The sequence below is a fragment of the Diplotaxodon limnothrissa genome, linkage group LG6, assembly GCF_057381915.1.
Source record: "Diplotaxodon limnothrissa isolate DT_005_m linkage group LG6, D_limnothrissa_male_GT1.1, whole genome shotgun sequence".
Classification (NCBI taxonomy): Eukaryota; Metazoa; Chordata; class Actinopteri; order Cichliformes; family Cichlidae; genus Diplotaxodon; species Diplotaxodon limnothrissa.
Genome location: NC_140601.1, coordinates 4,610,206 through 4,627,645, shown reverse-complemented (window position 1 = coordinate 4,627,645; position 17,440 = coordinate 4,610,206). Strand labels below are relative to the sequence as shown.

General features: G+C 39.6%; 1 protein-coding gene across 1 annotated transcript; it reads left to right on the top strand.

Annotated features, from left to right (window-relative positions):
- The first annotated feature begins 734 nt into the window (after nt 1-734).
- On the top strand, nt 735-15,580 carry LOC146629970 (E3 ubiquitin-protein ligase pellino homolog 1-like). Its single transcript, XM_085355506.1, has 7 exons — nt 735-923; nt 7,368-7,528; nt 11,999-12,128; nt 12,460-12,561; nt 13,486-13,683; nt 13,766-13,954; nt 14,285-15,580. Exons 2-7 carry the CDS (start codon nt 7,443-7,445, stop codon nt 14,861-14,863), a joined length of 1,284 nt encoding a protein of 427 aa, XP_085211632.1. The 5' UTR covers nt 735-923; nt 7,368-7,442; the 3' UTR covers nt 14,864-15,580.
- The last annotated feature ends 1,860 nt before the right edge of the window (nt 15,581-17,440 follow it).

Genomic DNA, 17,440 nt, shown 5'->3' with positions numbered 1-17,440 from the left:
AAACGTATAACTGACACGTCGGCGTTTAAACAGACATTATTAACATTTTAAATACATATTATCCCAGCTTACGATTAAGGTCCCTGGAATGTACTTGACACGTATTTTGCTCACTACCGACTTCTTGGCTTTAAATATATTATTTCATGCGCAGGAGGTTTTATGCTTGTGTGCTGTCATCTGTGCTGTGTGGTTTACATTCTTCTTACAGTTACAGTTACAGTTACATTTCCTGTCTTTCATATATATATATTTTAATTGATTGTTACCAAACCATTGCCCTCAGGATTAATAAGTATTCAGATTCAGAGTTTGATTTTAATTTAGCTGAATGACCTAATGTGAGGAAACATTTGACTAATTTGAGAGGATGTCTTATTGGGGTAACAGCTGCAGTAAGTCATAAACCTAAAATCATAGTTGTTTGTGCACAGCTACACACGCAGACCGCAGAGAAAACCGGAAGTACAGGTTTTGTATTTTCATAATAAAACAAGTGTTAATGGTGCAACCATCTCAAATAACCAGGTTCTCTTAATTAACTATGAGTAAACTAAAAACTAAAAGTAGACGTTCAAGTTTATAAGACATACTACAGGAATTTACTTCAGCTTGAAAACAATTTGGCATTTGAGTAAGTATTGAGTATTTTGGTATTCAAGTAAGTTAAGTTGTTTTACTCTGAAATGTTAACCGGAAATCAGTAGCCTTGATAGCTAAGAGGCGCAGTTGAGTTTGAAAACGGTTAAGCCAGCATTCGCTCAGTGTGGTTTTGTTAGGAACAAAATCGATAAAAAGTCGCCGAACTCCTGGTAAACATTTAAGTAACTGTGACATTTATGGTCTAAAACGGCTAACAGCGTTTGTTCCTGGAACAAAGACATCCGGGACATGAGACTGCTTTAAGACGAACTGTAACTTCGGTGAGTTAATTGTCTAAGGAGTTGATTCTTTTCGTCATTGTTAGCGCCACTAACGCCGCCTTAGTCCTCTGTAGTTAGTGGTAACCTTATGCTAAATAAGTACCTAATGAACTAACACATTCTCTGCTTTTTCTCAAGTTTTACGATCGAAAAATGCTAACTAGCTACGAGTTACCGTAATGACGTTATATAGGGCAACAACAGTATACCAATCTCTTAAACAATTCAAGATTTAGGTTGAAAGCGCCATAGGTTTAGGTTGATAAGCGTCTTTTTTTTTTCACTGACAAAATCCCAAACACAAGTTGTTTTTTTTGGGGGGGGGGAGATTGTGTGAGTTTTGGAAAACGTAAATCAAATTTTATCGACGCTTTTATGGTCGTATATGGTATTAAATTTCGTAATAAATTACGGTGACACGTCCTTTTCGTAGTAACTTGTGAAGTGTCCTGTGTGTATGTGTGTCATAAACGGCTCTGAAGTGTCTGCTGACTCCACTAACATAGCTTCTTTTCTGTAATAGTGTGTCGTACTGTTTTGTCCACAATAGAGTGGCCACAAATAGAACTCCAGATATTTAATTAAAATGTACACACAGCATTGCTATATTCTGCAGCTCATTGAATTCAGGATTTGAAGTTATTATTCATATTAGGTAAAACATATAGTGTGTGTATATTTAGTGTCTTAAACAGGGCTCTGTCCGTGGTGGTACTCCGTCCTGTCCTGTAGCCCAGCTGGCCTTCTTTGTCCTGGCCACACAGACTCATTAGCATTCACCATCCTACCAGAGCATCCATCTGTCCCCACAGACGATGCTTTTGTTCCCCATTTTAATGTTAAAACTTTGCCCTTTTTGTCCAACTGTCCCCTCATATTAAAAGCCTACAGATGTGTCAGCCCATCTCCAAAGACGAATGTTGATCTAAAGCCTGGAAAGTTTTAGGAGTTCTAGGTGAGAGTTGCACCAGAGGATAAACAGAAGTGATGCTTACAGTTTACGTAAATTGAGATATTTCATTGTCAGAATATCACAATTTATAGCTGATTTACATACGTTAACGTTTCTGTGGCTGTTGTTCAAACTGGTATTCACAAACAAAAGGGCAGAAAAATTATGATATTAATCCTGAGGGCGAATCTGTGGGAGAACTCTGAAATGCTAAAGATGGTAGTTGTCCCAACTTTGTCACCAGAGAGCCAATTAACACCCAGATAATGAAACAGAAAGTCTTTGACTTTTTACCACTGGAGTGAGGAGATCTCTGAAAATGTTGACTTTTTTTTGGCCGGTCCCCACTTTTTCACACCCCTCTTAGGTATCTGCAGAACATGCCTGCTCGTGTTCTGCAGGCTCATCTGCGGTATGTGTGTGGAGTGGGAGGTATTTCTTCTTCAGAGGTTATGTGGAATCATCACAGAATGGTATAGGTCTTGTACCTTGTAGCTGGTCTGGTTTGGTAAACATCCAACACCTCCGCCCCCACCCCCCTGTTATTTCTTTAATATTACTGTACATGAGTTTATCCTGTTGTGTCATTCTTTTGCTAACTAACTTGTATAGTACCCACAACTCTTGGCTGACATTTCCTTTGAGCTTTAGATTAGAATAACTTAATCTTTTATTTCAACTCAATAATAGTTACAGATCACAGCGTTTTAGAAATACTGGTTGGATGTTCCAAGTAAACTCATAATTTTCTAGCATAGTTCATAAATTTAAAATAGATTTCTTTTAAGAGTTTCATCATGTACATGTAAGCCATAGAAGGGCTCCAACTCTCATAGCCATGATAGTTCTTTGCACTTTAGGATTGTCTTAATCCTAATAATGGTTTTATCCCATGCTGGCGTTCTGGCTTGGCTAAATAAGTGTGAGCCATCCTGAATGGTATTCCAGTGAATATTCTGCAGTTTTGTGTACTGTAAACACCTTACTTTCACAGTAATGAAACAATATAGTAGTCAGATAGAGGTACCCGTTTGTGTCAGGTGTTATTCTGCTGTCTTTATAGTCTGTTTTTTTTTTTTTTTCATAGTGGATAAAGAAAAAAAGTGACTAACAGCTCAATGTACAGTGCTGTGGAAAAGTATTTTCCCTGTTTCTGATGTCTTTTTTTATTTTTGGAACATCATTTATTATATGATGTAAAGTAATATTAAACATAGATGGCATGAGAATTACAAATTGCAATTTTTAAATCATGATTTTATTTATTAATGGGGAAAAAGGCTATTTAGACATACCTGGCCCGATCTGAAAGTGAATTTCCCCTGAACCTGCTGGTGTGGCACTTTTGACACCAAGAACTGCAAATGTTTGCAAGGGTGTTTCACATCACTGTAGAGGAAGTGTTGTTAGTTCATACCGAGATGAAATGGAATGTTAACTTTCCAAAAAGTTCCTTTTGCCTCCTCAGTCTACGGGCTATTTTCTGAAAAGCTTTGGTTATCATTAAGATGGTTTTTTTGGCAAATGTGACATTACCCTTTTGTACTTGTACTCTCCTATGGATTTTATTTTTTTGTGGCCAGCAGTTCTTTAGATGATGTTTCTTCTTTGACCTCCTGGGATGAGTTGTCAATGAATTTTTTTAGTGTTTTTGGTAGGCCTGGTACTCCTGGGAAGGTTCCCCACTGTTGGAAGTTTTTGTTTGTTTGTGGGAAATGGCTTACACCATGGATCAATGGAGTCTCAAAGCCTTAGAAATGGTTGGTAAACCTTTTCTGGCTGGTGGATGTCAGTGACTGTGTTTGTTTCTTTAGACTGTGAGATGTGTTGCGTTTTGAAGTCTTTTCAGTCTACTCCACTTTGTAGGACAGATTCTATTTAAGTGATATCTTGATTTAACAGATCTGGCAGTAATCTGGCCCACGTGTGACTAGTGAAATTGAGCTTGACTTTCCAAAAAAAGTGTGTTTAAAAATTAAGAAGGCAGCAGACAATGTAGTTTGCAGTCAGGTATTCAGCTGATACCCATCCGCTTAAGTTAATTAATTATGGTACACTAAAAATTTGTACTCTTTTATAAGAGGCTGATGTTGATAACCTAAAGCAACAGCGCTTCCATCAAATGACATCAAGGCTGAATCGTCACCATGCCAGTGGTGAGAAACGGCAGCCCAAACTAGGTCGCGTGAGGAGCCGTGACTCCATTTGAGCTTTGTGTTGTTGAGGCTGATTACAAATTGAGAGATGGGTCACAAAGGCGGGATACAGTGAGTTGCAGTATGAACATAGCATCTATGTCAGAATCTACATTGCTTTCACAAGAGGGAAAAGACGCACATGAGAAAGAGGAGTGAAGTCACTTTAGAACTCAACCTTGTTATCTGGTGTCAATTTACAGATAGTGACTGTGTCTCTTCAACCCTGCATTTCACTGAAATAAACTTTGGACATTTTTGAGGGCATTGGATAGTCACGGGGACATCGCTTTGTTGTAAATGCACTGAAATCACATTACCTCTTAAGCTTTCCAGTCAGCTGCAAGGAGATCCTACAAGGTTTATCTTTAATTTTAGCCATAGGATGTTTTTCAAATGAAGTCAGAAATTGAAAGCTTTGTGTCTATATAATTCTTATAGCAATGAACTTGGAATCAGTGTGTAATGTAAAATAATTATTACAATGTTACAGATTTGTTCAGAATAATTTTTAATGTTGATAATTTTTCTGCTTCACAACATAATTCCTTTTGCAAGTGCGGCATTTTGAAGAAGTGACATATTTTGATGTACTTATTAGTAGGAAGCAACAGATTAATTCAGTTCATTTAATGCATTTTCCTTTTAATGTAAACCTGAGATAGATCCATACAGTAGGACATTTGGTGATAGTATGCAGAAGATCAGTTATTCTAAGTGATTAACCTTATGTGTCCAGACAGGAATGGCCTGTGATGAAGATGATGTGAATCACACGCTATGAACTGAGGCTATGTCCACACATACACGGGTATTTTTGAAAACTGAGATTTTCCTTTTTCGTTTTAAAAAATAATCCCGTCCACACGTAAACGCAGAAATGAAGGAAAATGCTGCTAGGAACATGCCAAAGCAACAGGTGGCGCTAGATTCCTAACCGTGCAGAAATGTTGGCCAATCAGAAGTCTAGAAGCCTCGGTGGGGAAAAAGTAAACAAAGCTGGGGCATAGAAGCAGAACCGAGTCGTATGTGTGGAGGGACAGTAACTGTGTGTATATGTAAGCATTTAAACACTGCAGAGAGTAGAATTAACAGTATTGTAGAAATTCATTTCACCAAAACAATAACGTGGCGCACAGTGTGACGTCAAAAAAGGCGCACACCTTTGACGCTGCGTTTTCTCAGTTTTCTCAGTTTTTCTCGTCCACACGTAAATGCAAAAACTGAGTTTTCGAAAATATCCACCCTGGCAGGAGATTTTAAAAATCTCAGTTTTCAGTGACTGAAAACGCCGTTTACGTGTGGATGGAAGGTGCAAACGCATAGAGAAATCTGCGTTTTCAAAATTCCCGGGTACGTGTGGACGTAGCCTGAGACAGCAGATGCAGCAGGTGTTACAGATCTAAAGTTTAAGGGTCAGAATTTTTTATTCAATATAAAACACAAGTTACGGCTGCATCATTAAATATACTGGTCTGTGGTATCTTCAGTTGACCCTGTCCTTGTCCACAACTGAGATTCAGCCATAGCTAGTGTCAGCCTTCAGCGGTGTATTTAAAGATAGGCAGGTGGCGTACTACACATTCATCATTATCACTATCATTAAAGCTCTAGTTGATAATTAATTGTAGATGTAGAAACGTACAGGTGCATGTGTTTATCCTGGATTAGCAGGTCCTGGCCCTGTTGAATGATATTTGCAACTAAGAATCGGTAAATAACACCATTTACGGATGTATATATTTTTTTAATATTTTTGTTTAATTATTATTATTAATAATAATACTTTATTATTTATTTATGTAAAATTGTTTTAGATTATCTTATCTAACAGTATTTAAAGTAGGTTGATTATTAAAAATTGCTTTAGTGAAAATACACAAGGTAACTGTTTTGTCTTAAAGTTCATGCATTCTTAAATTGTAAAGTTGAAGAGCATGAGGACACCTGAGTGGGGGAAACAACTCAAAAAGCTCTGATACTGCAGAAAACACATGAAAGGCTTCTGAGTGTGAAGTATGTGCTAAAATGAAAGGCTGACGGGAAGCAAGAAATGGCACAGCTTTTCAGTGCATGCTAACACAGAATAGCGCTTATCGCCATCAGCATATCTTCATCTAGAAGCGAAATGCCACATCCTAACAGCTTTTAATACATTTTCTGCTAAGTTGCTTTGATACCAGCTTATCTTGATAGTGTCTTGATATACTCCTTGTTTCCCGTCACTTAGCTGTATCATGCGTTTATCTGTGGTATTAAGAGGAAACATGCTGTAAAGGCTTCAGTTTGTCCTGCCTGGAATAACGATTATGTTGGATGATGTTTGCCAAACTTAACTGTTACTCCTTCTACCTTCTTTCTTCTTGTGCTCTGAGGCCTGATCTGAACTTATTGGCTGTAGACAATTCTGCTTTGTAATGGACTTCTAAATATAAGGTTCGAATCCACTTAACGGCTACCCTGAGGTAACCCTGAGCAAGGTACCGTCCCTACACACTGCTCCCCGGGCGCCTGCTTAGTGGGCTGCCCACTGCTTCACTGAGTGAATGGGTCAAATGCAGAGAAAAACAAGTAATTTCCCCATGGGGATCAATAAAGTATCCATTATTATTATTATTATTATTATTATTATTATTAAAATGGTATTTTCAGAATATTAGCAATGCTGAACAAAGAGCGGAATTATACCTGAATCTGTGACGGTGATCTGCCACACTTTTTCCATAAACTGGAATATTAACTCTAGGGATTGCACTCAAAGAAAAAAATTGGGGGTCCTTCAACATACCCACATCTGTGTGACAACCAGTCGAGATCAGTGCAGTATTTGTCATAATTGTGTAACACGCAGATTTAGATGATCATGATGTGTCCTCTTTGGCCTTTTGACATCAGAGCTGGCATTCTGAATACAGGCTCAGCTTGTTAAGTGTTTTCTGTTCTTCTGTTTTTTGTTTATTTCATAGTACAAAAGAACATAACATCAGTCCTGGCGTGTTTCTAAGTGAGTCAGCCTTCACAGATAAAATGGACCCTGCATTACCCCAACAACACTCAGTAGATTTGAATGGATACATTGTGCGCCACTGTTGCTCCCAGTACAAAGACACTGGGTGTATTGTAGCAATGAATAGGATTGTGTTGAAGCCTTTGTGTGTTTATATGAATGCCTAAATGTTTTTAAAGTGAATATTCAGTGATGTATGTTTTTCATTATTTTTCTTTAAAACCGAATCATGAAAACTTTTGATGATTTTATATCCAAGAATATAAACCTTGGTCTGATTGTGTCTGCAGGTGGCGGGCTGTGTGCCTCTTTCAGTAGAGAATCTCTGATGGTACTCAGCCTGCCTTTTTCAGAAACCTGCACAGATGTTTTCGCTGGGTCAGGAAAACATCTCCACCCACCTTATGTCTACCAAAGGACCTGTCAAATATGGGGAGCTCATCGTTCTGGGGTAAGCGGTTAATTACTGAGTTCACATACATTCATAAGTCATCAAAGCAGAACTTCTTCAGACCATTTTTTTTCTTTAAAATCCTTTTTAAAACTGTTGAATGTGTAGGAAATAAGCAGCTTTTGATCAATGTTGTACCTTCCAGGAAGGAGGGAACAAAATCCTATTATTTTACCCACAGGCACACATGCAGGCAAGAAATCAACGATGGTGAAAACACAGTGTTTGGCTTAACAAGAGGAAACCCTTTCTTACATTTTTTTTAACAGGGGGATTTAGCTGTAAGGAGGGATTCCATTTGAGTTCTGTTGTCTCAATATCAAACTTAAAAGGCATACAGTAACCAAACATGCATAATAAATATGAATTTTTTCCGCCAGTGGAGATGGTTAATACAGCAGTCCCAGTCATGGTAAGATGAAGAACAACTGACATGGCAGGAATCAACATCTGCGTATTTGCTTTTTGTCAAAGGGAAAAGTGGTTAATGCAGACACTGTGTACGCACACTCATTCTAAACCCACAGACCACAGAGGCAAACTCGCTCTAAACCCACAGAGTAAAAGCCCTTCAGGTGGAAAGATGGGGTACTGTCATCACCCTGCCAGGCGGGTGGTGTGGGCACCTAAGTTTGTGAATGCGATAACTCGAGATCAAAGCAGCATAGGAGCTTCAAATTGATACCAGAGGCACATCTACAAAAAAATCTGGGACAAGTTTGAATCTCAGTGACCTCAATCTCAAGGTCAGAGTAAGCTTTCTGAAAATGTTGTGAATATGATAACTTGAGAACAAGGCGACGTAGGTTTTTGAAATTGATACTAGAAAGTTGTTCTATACAGTGGATGTAGAAAAAGGAGTTAAATTCATAACTGATAGGGGACTTTAATGCGGTCTAAAACTAAATGTTTTAATAAATGTCACAACCACTCATTTACATGTAAAGGACTCTGGCCTCCTCCCGCAAGCCAAAGACGTCTAATGTTAGCTTACTGTTTTATTTTTAATTGGGTTTAGGCATGAATGTGATTGTCATTAATGACAGTAAAATCCTGGAAAAGGAAGACGGGATACATCCTTAGTTTTGTTTGCACTTATAAAAAAAGTTTAGTGCCTGCAAGCTGCAATCACTTATACAACTTTCTTCAATATTTTATCTATATTTTTTATAAATATCATAATCACAAACTTCCATGATATATCATGATAAACTTTTGAGGCCATCTGAACCATTTCTAGACCGTATCTTATAGATATGTTCCTGGAAACTTGTGTGCTCGGGGTGGCTAGTGTTTGGTAAAAGTCTCTTTAAAATCCCTTTTAATTTCTAAAATGTACGTAGTAATTCTAAACCAAACGATAAAACAGCTGGATATTGCAGACATATTTTTGATGTCATCAAAACCATTTTTGGAGTTTGATAACCGATCCTTAAACCTGGTTGTAACATTCAACTTCTTTAGCTGTAGTATAAAGGACAAATTGTGCTGTTGTTGATCTAAAAGGGCCTGGCAGTCTTTGTTTGTGTGCCTTGAAGTTTATAAGCGTCACTGTTTTAGGTAAGAAATTGACTAAACTTGGGTAGGTTTAAGCAAGTCTCTTTATTTTAATGTGCCTTGTAGTGTGAGAAATTCAGTTGGGTGCTGCATAACTAAAGTGTGTTGGGAAACTCAACCGCAGCCAATAAATGCTGCCGACTTCCTGACTAAAGGCCATTCACTGTGCACACAAGAGTGAGCCTGCGGTTCAGGGAGGTCGGGTCAGGAACGTGGTGGCTGCTGTGGTTTTAGCCCTTTTGTTTGCTTTTGTATTATTGTGACCACACGTGGAATTAAACAGTCTGGATTGCCCTGAGGCTGGCAATTACACTAGTCATAAGATTTAATTAGAAAGATCCACATAGTTTGTGAAAACATACCTTGTAGTGTGGTTCATAGAGTGGAGCCACAGCGGAACTGGGGTGGCTAGTGTTTGTCTAAGAAAAAGGTGGCTGGTACTTCATCTCAAACGCAGGAAGTTTGCATTAAGCAGTGAAAGAATGGCTTGTCTCAACTGTTTACTTGACCTGCAGCTAACAGCAGCCTGACTCTGAAGATAACTTCAGTTAAACTGACTCTTATTGGAGCCCCCATAACATTCAGGATTGTGTTTTCAAATGTTAAACACATCAGGACGACAGCGGTGCTGTCATTGTTTTTTGTTAATTTTCAAAACATGATAGTTTGCTTTTAAAAAACAGACACATTTAATGGTATCCTAATGGCTCAGTTGGATAACCTATAAATCTCTCAACCGCAGCATCCTGCTTTTAATTCTGGACTGAAACCGTAGTTACTTTTTGCTCCCTCCCTCAAAGCTTCCTGTCTGCAGTGAAAGCTGTGGAAGGAATGTTTGGGCAATATCTCTGTTCGTCTTTTTACCTACACTACAGAGAAACGGCCTCGGTGTGTTTAGCCAACACAAACTAGCAGAGAAAACTGAAAGTGAAGCTGCTAGGGTTGTCAGGCATAAATTTCTCTTAGGTGGTTCCTTGTTGTTGGTGAGGCTGCAACAGTTTCTCTGGGAAATTCAGAGAAGTTTCGTTTTATTTGTTTTTCTATTGGATGCAGACCTGGGACCTGCAGGTTTAGCTAACAGCTCTGAGTTTGTTAACCATGAGTTGAGGGACGCTTTGGGTCTTCTTTTCCAAAAAGTGAGTTAACTTCAACTCCAACTCACTTTACTGAGAACTTTCACACTCATAAGGTTGAAACAGCAGTTGCGTTACAGATGTATATCAGCTCAGAATAAAAACTATAGTCTTCATCTTTCTAACTCTGTGACTCTGGCTGACCGTCTAAGAGGAGCATTTTTGTCCAGTTTCCTCGTACTGCAAACCTAACTGTGTGTCACTTTATCAAACGCTGTTTAAATAAAGCTTTAGCCATAGAACACACCAATCAATGAATCAATTGTCATGTTGCAATCGGTCACACGGAAAGATAGCTGTCATCTTGGAGATGATGTGAAGAGTCTGAAGACTTAAACTGTGTAAAATGTATTTCAAAGAGAGCTTTAATTGCAGCTGCAGAGTCCGTCTTCTGAATATGAGTTCACTTGCAAAGCAGGATGGATCCAAAACTGATCACTGATTTAGACCACGTCAGCCCCAGTTCCAGGCAGGCTAAGATTGGATCAGATTAGACATAGTTACGTTGGCGAACATTAAAGCAGAGATTTTAAGAAATTGGAGTAAAAAAATTTTTTTGGATTACATTTTTTACTGAATACGTCTGTGTAGGTCTTCAATCATCCTGGGGTTGAGGCGCCTGACAAGGGATTTTTAAAAAAACGCGTTATAGGTGGCAGACAGTTGGTGTTGTAAGCCACCTGGTCTGTTCATCTGTCTTCTCAGTCTAAAATGTGAACATCGGTGTCCTCGAAGGAGTGACCTTTTATCTAGTAGATGCGAATGTACAGCTGAGTCTCGTCCTGTCGAGGTGGCGCATCTATGTTGTGCTGTGCGTTTATGGAGGAGCTGTTTGGTTTCTCCAGTGTAGAGGTCTGAGCACTCCTCACTGCACTACACAGCACACATTACATTGTTTAGTTTGTGTGTGGGAGTCTCATCCTTGGGATGAACCAGTTTTTGTCTGAGGGTGTGGTGGCGTTTGAAGCCATGCTTGGAGAAAATTCTCTGATAAACCTGATACATAAGGGACGGCAATGTTGTTCTGTTTGTCATTCGGTTTCTCCCTAGTTGGTGTCTGACCTTCTTTCCTGTGTATCTTTGACTGATTTAATGAAGGCTCAGTTGGGATAACCATGTTTAAATCTTTAAAGCGTTTTTTAAATCTGTGTTTTCCTAAAAATAAATAATAATAAAAAATTATATGGAACTTTTATTGAGACAGTGGCCTAAGTTAATTACAACTGCTCGTTTCTTCCTTCCTATGATCAGCACTGACACGTTACTGAAGCTCAGCAGGTCGAGCAGGTCCTCTAATAGTCTGAAGGTGTGTGGTTTGATCCCTGGTTGCGCCAGTCTGCATACCAGATATCCTTACTAACCCCAAGCTGCTCTTTGATACATCCATCAGAGTGTAAATGTTAGAAAGCACTGAAGCATACAAAAAAGTGCTTGTGCAAATGAGTGAACAAGGCATGTTGAATAAAGCACTTCGAGTGCTCAGGTAGACTTGAAATATCCTCAGTCTAGTGGATTAAAATGGAGGCACTGCTCTCTCCATTCCCAGGTTGATTCCTAATATTTGGAGCACCACTGACCCTTTGTTTCCTTACTCACTGCTTAACTCTAGATGAACATACTCTAAGTTGATTTAAATGCTGAGCTGCCAGGAGATGATTTTCTGATTTGCCATTGTCTTTGGTTCATTCATTCATAATAATGTATTATTAAAATTAAAATGCCTTTTTGAAATGCAGCTGAACATAAAGCAGTTTTGCTCATCGTTATCCTCTGTGTTCAGGTGTAATGGGTCTCTACCCTATGGAGACAAGGGGAGGCGGAAAAGCCGCTTCGCTTTGTGTCGCAGAAATAAGGCCAACGGTGTGAAACCGAGCACTGTCCACATGTCATGCACACCTCAAGCTGCCAAGGTGAGAGTTCAACACAAATGAAAGTGGCACATTTCTGGTGTATTTTAATCTAAATATGACGAGTGTGAGGAAACTACAATGAATATGGAACGCATATTTAACTCTTTTAATCAGTTCTATCTTAAAGGTCTGCAGGTTAAATATGATGCTCTAAATGGAACATGCCCTTAATAGGATTTAACTAAAACATCTTGAATTTGTTACCAGTTTCAAAATACTCTTCCTGACATGCTTCCATCAGTATTAACATCCCCGCGATTGCTGTAGAAGAAATTCTTTCATGTCTTAAACACACTAACAGAGCTTCTTCTTTCATGTTTGTTTTGTTAAGGCCGTCAGCAACAAGGAGCAGCACAGTATTTCATACACGCTGTCTCGCGCACAGACAGTGGTGGTGGAGTACACTCATGACAGCAACACAGACATGTTCCAGGTGTGTACTTTGAAAAGCATACACCCTACATGGATATTCAACCTTGTGATTTTCAGTATTATCCTTTTTCAAATCAAATCACTTTTATTGTCACATCACATGTGCAGGTACATTGGTACAGTATATGTGAGTGAAATTCTTGTGTGCGAGCTTCACAAGCAACAGAGTTGTGCAAAATACAATAATGTAAACAAGCAAAATACAAGAATGGCTACATCTGAAACTAATAATATATGTACAATATATAATAGTATATGCATTTCTGGATGTGTATACTAAATATTTTTCTACGTGTGTGTGTGTGTGTGTGTATACACATATTTTACAAATTAAATAGAGTAAACAATAAAATAAAATATATAAAATATACAGAGTTGAGACGTGCAAAACAGTGGCATTACTGTACAGTATGGAGTGCATAATGTTGAAGTTCCAGTAGTGAAGCTGAGGTGTCTATGACGTGTTCAGCAGTCTGATGGCCTGATGGAAAAAGCTGTCTCTCAGTCTGCTGGGAGGGAAGCTCACCTCCAATTATCCGTTCAGAGCACCGCACTACTCGCTGGAGAGCTTTGCAGTTGTAGGCGGTGCTGTTGCCATACCAGGTGGTGATGCATCCAGTGAGGATGCTCTCAATGGCACAGTGATAGAAGGTCCTGAGGATGCGGGGGCTCATGCCGAATCTTTTCAGTCTCCTGAGAAAGAAGAGGCGCTGCTGCGCCTTCTTCACTGTTTTGTTTGTGTGTACTGACCACGTAAGATCCACGTAAGATTTTTAGGTCAAAGTGAACACTGGATGAATGACATTGTTACATGTCAGTTTTCTTTATTAAAGTGGTGTCTACCACAAAATATGTTCTGTAGGTAGCATAATGAACACCACTGAAAACAAGCAAGACATGAGCACTTGTCTCTGTGTAATTACAGATTGGCCGTTCTACAGAGAGTCCCATTGACTTTGTGGTTACGGATACTGTGCCTGGAGGTCAGAACCAAGCTGACAGTCAGACACTTCAGAGCACCATCTCCCGCTTTGCCTGCCGCATCATCTGCCAAAGAAACCCACCTTACTCTGCACGAATTTACGCCGCAGGCTTTGACACGTCTAAAAACATCTTCCTTGGGGTAGAATGCACAAACTGCTCATTTCCTGTGATAACATTTCTTCAGTTTGAATGTGCTAAACATACATTTGACCTCTTCATAGGAGAAGGCAGCCAAGTGGAGAATGCAGGATGGGCAGATGGATGCACTGACGACAAATGGAGTTCTCGTGATGCATCCTCGCCACGGCTTCTGCCAGGACTCCAAACCTGGTCAATGGAGGGAAATCTCAGTTTGTGGGAATGTTTTTACACTGCGGGAGACCAGATCAGCTCAGCAGAGGGGGAATATGGTGAGCGACTCCTGTTTTCTCTCACACACCACACAAACACACACAGTTGTGTTTTCATATTCTCGTGGGGACATCTAATTGATATGCTTTCCCTAGCTGCTTACTCTAATCCTAACCTAATTGTAACCCTGACACTAAAACCACATTTTGAGACTCAAAAATGTCTTCAAACACGTGGGGGAGGGGAATTTGTCCCCATAAGGGCCGTTGGTCCCCACAAGCATAGTAAACTTACAATCTTTGGTCCCCACAAAGACATGCAAACCTGTTACACACAGACATGCGCAAGGCCCAGGTCATTAATCCCAGGTCATTAATGCCCCCTCCAAGGTGGAATCTGAGTCCAACGAGCTGGTGGATGGGTCTCTTATCGACCTGTGTGGTGCCACCCTGCTGTGGCGCACGGCCGAAGGACTGTCCCTCACTCCCACTGTCAAACACCTGGAGGCCCTGCGGCAGGAGCTGAATGCCGGGCGGCCACAGTGTCCCGTGGGCTTCAACACACTGGCCTTCCCCAGCCTGCGTCGCAAGGACGTCCTGGATGAGAAGCAACCATGGGCATACCTGCGCTGCGGCCATGTGCATGGCTACCATGGCTGGGGAGGGCGCTGTGATCCTGAGGTCGAAGCAGAGTGTCAGGAGCGGGAGTGCCCCATGTGCCGTGCGAGGGGCCCTTATGTGCCACTGTGGCTTGGCTGCGAGCCGGGGTTCTACGTCGATGCGGAGTCCCCTACCCACGCCTTTGTCCCCTGTGGCCACGTTTGTTCAGAAAAAACAACTGTGTACTGGAGCCAGATCCCGTTGCCACATGGCACACATGCCTTCCATGCCGCCTGCCCATTCTGCATCCAGCCGCTGAGCAGGGAGACCGGCTGTGTCAAACTGATCTTCCAAAGCCCGCTGGATTAGGAACGACTCTTGACTCTTTATCTGAAGCCTTAATCAACAAAAGAGGGATGCAACTATTTACAGTTTGGGAATTTTCATAACTTAATTTAACTTAATTTAGTGTTTTTGTGCATTTATTGGGTTGATTCTTACCTTTTATACGGTTATATGGTTCAGGCACCAAAAAGGTGATTGTTCTTCCCCAGATACAGCTGTCTGGAAAAGCTGTGATGATCTTTAACTTACTTACACTTAATTTATTCTTTTACCTTTTTAATGTAATTTTGTCTATGAGTCAGTGCAACATTTCCCTGCATCTCTCTGTAGCTGATTACCGTCTCATACTGCATTAATGAGCTGATAACAAGATCGAGTTAAGAGTTGTGTGCAGATGTTGGTCTGGAAGCTTATTCAGGGGAAACACTGGATTTTAGATTTTTTTTTTTTTTTTTTTTAAACATTTTTTTCTTACGTGGAGTGTAAGACTACATTTTGATTTTTTGGGGGGGATTGTTTTTTAAACTCCAAAATCAAGAGACCTCTTTTTTTTTTTTTTTTTGAATGCAAACTCTGAACCCAAGCTAGCAAAACTGTATCTGGGAAACTTTTTAAGCTGCTCTCCTGTGACTTGAAACATCTATAAGTTTATACATTTTTCAACTAAAGAGATGAATGACTTCAAATCAGCGATCATTGTTTTAACAATTTTTTTTTTACAAGCAATAAATATAGACTTCCTTACAGACCTGGGTCTGTAAGGAAATAGTTATATTTATACTATTTATTAGGGAATAGTTACATTTATACTATTTATAAGGAAATAGTTACATTTCCTTACAGACCCAGGTAGCTCAGCAGCTCTTTATTCAGCATTTGTCCAGTATCTTGAGGCCAAACCTGTCACTTTAAATTCATCATGTACTTCATATTTTCTTAATTATGTTTTATTCTGATTGTAAAGATTCTTGGACCTCTTTCTTGTACCTTTCTCTAAACTTTATTTTTGTCCCTGATGAGTTTTAAGAAATATTATCCAAGTATCTTTATTGTTATTTTTTTGTTTTGACTCATTGTGCAAGAAATTAACAGCATCATCAACCAAAACCGTGATGAGAGGGAAGGTTAGTCTGAAAGCATCAAAGCAGATGCTGATACGTTCGCTCTGACTCATTTCCTGTGAACCAAGTATTCATTATATTTTGTCACTAGCCTGTTTTTAAAGTGTGTCTCCTTCTTGGTTATGCAGTCATGCTGTACACTTTTCTTTTCCTTTTTTTTTTCTTTTCTTTTTTTTGTACCGATAGCGAACAATAAAAACAAGGCTGAAATTTATGTGACTGTTTGTTTATTGTACATATACAACCAGAGTATTCATATAAGAGTAGTGGAAGTTAGACTCATTTAAAATCTATCTATATATCAAGATATAGATGTGTATACACAAAAAATTGAGAACATTGAAAATGAATCAGGCTGAGTACTGTACTGATGTGGACTGGATAATGTGTTTGGAGCAAAAGGGACGTCATTTAGCCCAAACTGGAAAAGTACAGCTGATGGAAAGCCAGCTGGATCAAGATTGGTAAATGTGCATAAACTCATTTTCAAGTACAAGTCACATCTTTGGATTCATACTGAACATTTACACTTTGTATTTTGAATGTGATCTGACTCCAGTTCACTGGTCTTTACTGATTTAGTGAATTCAAGAAGATATAACCAGTTGTTCAATAAGCTATATGGCTCATTTCCAACCTCTACACACTATAAAGCTGCTATAAAAGGTAAAATTCATTCATCTAATCAGCATCAGTACCTTGAATTAATGTCCGCTACCCTTGTAACCTCGCATTGAGCATGATTATCACACCTTGTCCTGCACCAGTCCAGTGCATTACTGTGAACTTTACCACAGTTTAGCCTGCACTAAGGTGTACTGAAGTATCTAGTATTTTCATTCAACCTCTGAATAACATAAAATTATTATAATTACAGTTTTTTTCTAAAACATTTCACAATATGAAAAAATAAATTTAGCAACATATCTGGTCCTATTTCCCTCACGGCAGATGACCGCCCCTCCCTGAGCCTAGTTCTGCTGGAGGTTTCTTCTTGTTAAAAGGGAGTTTTTTCCTCCCCACTGCTGCCAAAGCTTTGTTCATATGGGGTCACATGATTGTGGGGTTTTCTCTGTTGTATTATTGTAAAGTATGCCTTACAATATAAAGCGCCTTGAGGCGACAGCTGTTGTGATTGGCGCTGTATAAATAAAATTGAATTGAATCTTGGGTAAATCCAGCATCCTAAAATGAATGAGGGCATTACCAGCGAGAAATAAATTAGTTAGCATTGTTGTATCACAGCAGGAAGGTTCTGGGTTCAATTCCACAATCATGCTATGCATGTTCCCCCCGTGTTTGCGTGGGTCCTGTCCGCTTACTCCGGCTTCCTCCCACAGTCCAAAGACATGCAGTTAATGGGGTTAGGCTAAATTGCCCATAGGTGACATTGTGAGGTTGTCTATCTCTCTTCGTTAACCCTGTTAGACTGGTGACCCTGTCTCTCGACAGCTGGGATAGGCACTGCCGTAACACCGTT